At 35.0% G+C, this 7,224-nt stretch overlaps 1 protein-coding gene and 1 non-coding gene across 2 annotated transcripts; both read left to right on the plus strand.

Moving 5' to 3' along the window:
• The first annotated feature begins 1,365 nt into the window (after positions 1 to 1,365).
• On the plus strand, positions 1,366 to 1,447 carry TRNAL-UAG (transfer RNA leucine (anticodon UAG)). Its single transcript has one exon. It is a non-coding gene; the product is annotated as a tRNA-Leu (tRNA).
• Positions 1,448 to 1,586: 139 nt separating this feature from the next.
• LOC145104939 (Tetratricopeptide repeat (TPR)-like superfamily protein) lies at positions 1,587 to 3,465 on the plus strand. The gene is made up of 2 exons (XM_079042098.1): positions 1,587 to 3,322; positions 3,441 to 3,465. The coding sequence occupies exons 1-2, from the start codon at positions 1,587 to 1,589 to the stop codon at positions 3,463 to 3,465; spliced, it is 1,761 nt and encodes a 586-aa protein (XP_078898224.1).
• The last annotated feature ends 3,759 nt before the right edge of the window (positions 3,466 to 7,224 follow it).

A 7,224-nucleotide genomic window follows, 5' to 3' on the forward strand; every position in this document is an offset into this window, starting at 1 on the left:
TTTTAAATGAATATATAGCCAAACATCATCGTATTTGCCATGTTTGAGCCATATATGTACCATGCCCCCATGGTGGCAAAGAAACGAGTTATAAGGCTGCACGGTGTCATGCAAGTTTTACCGGTGATGAACATACGTATACACCATTATCGTTGGTAAACACCGCACCATGTTTCTTTTTTTGTCGGCAGTAATGTGTCGGCGGTGGAACTTCACCAATGGTAAAAATCAAATATGTGTTGGTTTTGTGAGCTTTTTGCTGGCGGTAAACTCAAAACCCATACCCTAATACCAAATCTTTATAGGTAAAACAACAAATCATTTATGTTGGATCTAGATGGCATCGGTAAAAAGGGCATGACACCCTTCAGCCTAACAGGTTGTGGAGGGTATAATTGGCACAACGTATTTGATAATGTGAATGGTTACTTTTACAAACATTAAAATGCAAAAAGTTTAGGATAATTCAAAATAATTGGTTGGCCAAAAAAACTATTTCCTTGTTCCAAACAAATAACATTTATATTATACCAATGGGCGGGGCCAGGATTTTAGAATAAGGGAGGCATACATCGATGCCATTATTTTAAAATAAAAGAGACATACATTTGTAATAAGATCGAAAACCTTTCTCCACGATCACGAATCAAAGAACCAAATTTTAACACTTAAATTTGACTTATTATTTTTTCATGTTCACATTAATTGGTTATTCAACATTACCAATCTTTTATGTTGTGGGCGTATAACATATTCCCTATTATTATTAATAACGAGATGTGATGTGGATAATGAAAATTTTCTTTTTGTTTGAAAAAAAAGAGGCTTTTCAATTTCTTTTGATTCATCATCTCATTACACAAAACCAAATTACTAATAATATAAACATTATTAATTATAAATACAAAAAATTAAAATTACCTTGATGTTTGTTATCGATCGAAAAACTTAGCACTCTTGCATTGCAACAACATTTAAAGACAAAAATTGAAACTCGCGATTTTAAAAGTTAACAGCGAAAATTTAAACGTTTAGATGGTTGGCAGTAGTTAAAAGAAATTGGAACGGTGGTTTTAAATCTTATCCCCTTATACGACTCATATTGATTTTAAAGAAAGTGAGTTTGTAATTAGTTATTTAGGTGGGTGAACCAAATTTACTTCACAAACACGTGGGGTTAGGGAGGCGAGACACCCGGCAGCCCCGGTACTGTCTCCGCCCATGATTATACCAAGTAATCAAGCATCTAACATATAACTTCAAACAAGATATTTGATTATAAGTTAAACATTAAATTACTATTTAATAAAACCAAGATAGGCAAACTTGAAGACACAATTTATAGTTATCATAGAATAACAATTCATCAGTTTGGCCGAGTGGTCTAAGGCGCCAGATTTAGGCTCTGGTCCGAAAGGGCGTGGGTTCAAATCCCACAGCTGTCATATATATATTTTTTTTTTGTTTTTTTTTTTTTGAATAAATAATTAAAAATATTTTATATTAAAAAAGTAAGAAAGAACTGATGACAAATCTGCTTTGTTTTCTGGTTTCCACTTTCCATACTCAAAAACCTGCTGAAGATTATGCAGAAAAGCAAGCTCTTGATCAAAGCACTCTCCAATAACAAAGCAAATTCGACTCAAAATTGGAGATCCCAAATTAATCAATCTCATTTTGTCTCTCAAATCTCATCAATTCTTTTACAAAGACACAATTGGCCTTCACTTCTCCAAACCCTAAATCTCAAATCCAAATTGACCCCATCTCTCTTCCTCCAAATCCTCAACACAACAAAAACCCAACCTCAAATCTCACTAGATTTCTTCAAATGGGCAATCAAGAACGCTGCTTTTCAACCAGACCTCACTGTTCAATGCAGAATGACCCATCTCTTAATCGGTTCTGGTTTGGTTAATCCTTCAAAGCCCATCTTAAATTCGCTACTTGAAAACAACCCACCTGCTCAAATTGTTCAATATCTGATCAAGTCATGTGCTAAAGATGTGAAATTTTGTAGTTCAGAATCTTTAGTAGTATTCGATTGTGTTCTTGGTTGGTATTGTGAAAAGGGTTTGTATTTCCAAGCTTTGGAGGTTTTTAATCTGACTAGAGATCTTACTTCAGATGCTTGTGAAGTGTTTCCGATTCGTTCATATAATACATTGCTTAATGCGTTACAGGAGAACAATGAGGTTAAGCTGGGATTGTGTTTTTGTGCTGTTATGATTAGACACGGAGTTTTAATTGATGGGCTTACATGGCGTATACTTGCCAAGATATTTGGGAAACAAGGCAAGATTGAAGCAATGCTTAGAATCATCAATATGGGTATGCATGATCCCTTAATATACGATTTAGTGATTGAATGTAGCAGTGAAATGGGAATGTTTGAAGTCGCACTCCACATGTTCGATGAAATGTCCAAGAGAAATCTCAATCCTGGGTTCAACACTTGTGTTTCAGTTCTCAATGGTGCTTGTAAATATAAGAATGAAGAAGTAATCAAATTCACAATGGACTCCATGGTAGAAAAAGGGTACATTTCAAAACCTTTAATCAATCGCGATTCACTGATTCAAAACCTTTGCAACATGAGAAAGACTTACGCAGCTGACATGTTCTTCAAGATATCATGTGATCTGCAAAACTCATTACAAAACAAGACTTATGGTTGCATTCTACAAGCCTTGTCCATGGAAGCTCGTGTAAAAGATGCAATAGAAACTCATCAAGTTATTGAAAATAGAGGAATTCAAGTAAACCCCGTTTTCTATAACGAGTTTATTAACATTCTTTGCAACGAATATCCATCAAAAGAAATTAACACCTTACTTATAGATATGATCTCAAAAGGGTATAAACCATCCTCATTGGCATTATCAAACTACATAATCTCTCAATGCAAGAAACGAAAATGGAAAGAAGCAGAAGAACTTGCGAATTTGGCCTTTCAAGAATCCATCTTTCTTGAAGCTTCGTGTTGTGGTTTTTTAGTTAAGCATTATTGCAAGAGGACACAAATCGATTTAGCCATTAATATGCATGATCAAATGGAGGAAAAAGGGTTCACTTTGGATGAAACAACTTATAATGCACTTCTAAATGGACTTGTGGAGGTTTTTAGGGTTAAAGATGCGGAAAGAATCTTTAATTACATGAGAATTAAGAATTTGGTTACTAGTGAAAGTTTCGTGATCATGATTAATGGATATTGTCGTGAAAACGAGATGAGAAAAGGCATGATTTTGCATGATGAAATGTTGGAAATGGGACTTAAACCTAGCGCAAAATTATATAAACAATTGATTTGTAATTTTAGGTAGAATTTTTGTGATATTTGTATGAATTGGGTTGATGCCCATTTGTAACTCTCTCTCTCTCTCTCGCTTTTTTTTTTTTTTTTTTTTTTTTTTTTTTTTTTTTTTTTTACAAAATAGGATTATGTTTTTAGAAAACCTTTGAGACATTGAGATGTAAATTAGGTGCATAATGATGCATAATGAGTAAAACACTATATATATATGAAAAAAGTTAGCTTTTGAATATAACTTGAACGCCACCATAATCAACAATAGATATTCAAGAAGGCAAAAATTCAAGTACAAATTGATATGAATGTCAAAACTATTTCCCATTAAAACATGTTACTTGAAGAACTACACAAGTTGAATACAAACACACCTTGTAGTTGAAACAATTAACGACCTAAAGCAGAAAACTCAAAGCCAAATTTTATTTCTGCCACCTTTTAGGACTTGTTAACAAGCCTGATATATCCAAAAGGAACCTGTTATTATTAGAAATATTACCATTAGTTAATGACCATGAATACTATTTCCAACAGTTTCCTACTTAGACACGTTATCAACTATACGAGGTCTAATATTTGTCCAATAATCAACAGAGAGTTAGCCATCCAATGCAACTACCGAACTCTTGATCTAATCAAGATTCAACTCTTAGATAAGTGATCGACTATTCCTTCGTTCTACGATATCTATATGAACTCGAGACATGGATAATGGTCAATCTCAGAATTCAAGATTATGTATCCTGATATAGATTTGTGACGACTGCATCTGACTAGTAAATTGACCACATCAATTTCAGTCAGGGCTCGGCCAAGGACTTTAGATGTCAGCACCAAATCATTGAGGGGCCCATAGACATCGTTTCTCCTGTTAAGGCAGAAGGAACAAATAAACTTCGACTACATAGTTTTTGTCTATTTCATCATGTTACACATGAACATACCCTTTATAACTACCAGTTACAGATAACGTTGGAGTAAACCAATATATAACAGAATCATAGAGAAAAACACCACATGTATCTAGGTTTGAAGAATAGAAGATATTATCGTCTTAGAATTACTCGTGACTATATCCATGAAGTAATATCTAAGCGTGAGTTGGTCCAATACTTAAAAATCTATTAAGTACTCATGAGTGTTAGCACAATCTATATTCTATGTTCAATCACTATGGTCAATCTACCAATAGTCATGACAATCTTGAATCACTACTTACTTCCAAGAGTATGTGACATCCCCAAATTCACGGTCATTTTAAAAATTTTTATTTATGCTTATTTGAAAATCAAAGTATCCTTTTTAAAGAAAAATATTGCGGAATTTGTTCCCAGAAAAACATGATAAATATATTATCAAATCATTTCCGAAGAAATGTATTTTGTTTATATTAAAATTTTGGGATGTCATCGTCAATACATAAACATAAGCATAAACAGACCTTATATTCATTTACAATAGTGGTTTATATCTCCTTTAATCTCTCAGTGTAATGTAGCTTCATATCGACACATGTGATACAAATAAACTGAGTGGGTCAGGTTGGGAAACCTGGTGAGTACATAGGGTTTTCAACCCACAATAATAAAGTTATTCTGTTTCATCATCACACAATTAACCCAATTACCCATCCCTATTATCTTTTTTATTTCTTAAGGATCTACCCTAAGAATCATCTATCATTCACTCATTTATTCCTAAGGATTCTCCTAAGGAATAGGCACGAAGTCCATCGTTGCCTATGACACAACTGCCAATGTTATCTATTAGGCACAACTGCCAATATTATCATTTAGGCGCAGCTGACAGGATTATGACGTTCTATATTAGGCGCAATTGCCATATTATCATTTAGGCGCAATTGCAAGGATTATGATGTTCTATATTAGGCTCAACTGCCGATATTATCCTTTAGGCGCAACTGCCAGGATTATGATGTTCTCTATTAGGCTCAGCTGTCGATATTATCCTTTAGGCGCAACTGCTAGGATGTTTAGAGTACATCATAGTTCAAAAAAATCTACAGGTTGTGGCACAGCTACCAATATTCATCTATATCATCTTTCACCCCTCATCATTCATCTACCCATGCTTAACCCAACATATTCGTAGATATAAAATACATATACAGTTTAAATCATTTAAAACATGTATAAATCGTTCATCCATCATAGATATCAAGAACACAAATAATATGCACACATAGCACGCAATTTATATTAAATACTTAATATCTATATGTAAGATGAAAGTAACTATGCACTCACATGTTAAAGTGGTGATTCCAAATTGGACAACGCTTCACTTCAAAATATAATTTCCTTCGACGAAACCTAGTATTATTACCACTAGATTTTAATCTAATATTTATTGTGACTAATTACGAGCGATTTTTGTTTTATTAGTGTTAAACAGTACTTTTCAACCACTATGCATAGACAAGGGCCAGACATGAAACACCGGAGGGCAGGACCATTTTGGCATTATAGCACTTCTGAAATCCAACAACCCTATGCGGCCCTTCAAACCAGATTCCCCGTACCGCGAGTAGTTAAACGATATTATAATAACACTTTGTATATTATATTTTATAATATATTTATTGTTCATAAGTTCATAATAACAATAATGAACTTAAACATAAGCCATACTTGAAGTAGGGTAAGCATAACTCACTTACCGGGAGGTTTGACTAAGAACTAGGCTCTGCGGAGGCAGAACTTCCGAGGCCGAAAAGATCTTCTTCTCGGATCCTTCTGGTGCTCCGAGGGCTTTCCTCTAGCACTTAGAAGTTACTACAGGTTGGGGGAGGTTTATAGAGAAGTTAGAGAGAGAGAGAAGGGTTGAGGTGTGAGGAAAATGAGTGAACCTCGCATGGTATTTATAGGCTGAAAAATGGCTCAACTCGGCGAGTTATGAGCCTCCAACTCGTCGAGTTGGGTGCCAGGTGTCACCATCTGGTGGCAAGGCGTGGGGAGGAAGCAATGGCTTAGATCGCGCCACGTCACCCACTTCGCATCCGCCCATCCCGACTTCTAAATTCCGTAACTTTCGAATACGAGCTCCGTTTTCGACGTTCTTTATATCCACGCATAGGTATTGACAATATCTACAACTCTCCTTTTGACTCCATCAGCTAATTCTCGATCGATTTTAAATTTAACAGTAGGAGAAGATTACATTGTTTAACGACCGTGTAAAATTCATAACTTCTACATACGGACAACGTTTTCGACTGTATTTTTATCATTGAGATCCTATTAATAAGATCTTCAATTCTCATTTTGGTTGTTTCAGCTAAAAATCGATCGATCTAAAATTCGAATTTTGGGTTGTGCACCGCTATGCTAAATCTTAGAAAAATCATAACTTCCTCATACGAAATCAAATTTGGACGTTCTTTTTATGCACGTTCTCGGTTTAACGTATACTACGACTTTCGTTTAGATTGCTAAGGCTAAAAAGTCATTTACAAAAACTTCATTTTTTACGTTACGCGGTGTCGTGCCGGTTTTGCCGCAAAACTTCAACAGGTCATAACTTCTTCGTTATAACTCAGATTTCAGCGTTCTTTATAGTACGGAACCTTTGTGACATATACTATATATTACTTAAGATTATTTATTCTAAATAATCTTCCATCGAAAATGTGACAACCTAAAAATTTTTAAAATTTTGCCTTGCAAAGCCCAGCCAGTCAACTCCGCTGAGTGTCAGACTCATTTCTGCTATCATTTAGCCTCGTTTAGAGTCCGTTTAAAGGTTCAAAGCTCAGTACATTCCAGCATTGAGCATAGAAATGGATCGTGTAAACTTCTAGCACCAAAATCGAGCCTTACACTCCAATATTAGGAGTGTACGGCCGCACACCCCTCTCCTAGCAGCACACTCACGTGTACAAAGGAGGGGTT

This window comes from Lactuca virosa, chromosome 4 (assembly GCF_052849685.1).
Source record: "Lactuca virosa cultivar CGN04683 chromosome 4, Lactuca_virosa_CGN04683_v6, whole genome shotgun sequence".
Classification (NCBI taxonomy): Eukaryota; Viridiplantae; Streptophyta; class Magnoliopsida; order Asterales; family Asteraceae; genus Lactuca; species Lactuca virosa.

What these genes read in the sequence shown, in the direction of transcription:
- LOC145104939 (XM_079042098.1), top strand. Translation starts at nt 1,587, where the DNA reads ATGCAGAAAAGCAAGCTCTTGATCAAAGCACTCTCCAATAACAAAGCA. An exon ending in CAATTGATTTGTAATTTTAG is followed by an intron (nt 3,323 to 3,440) that starts GTAGAATTTTTG and finishes TTTACAAAATAG; the next exon opens with GATTATGTTTTTAGAAAACC.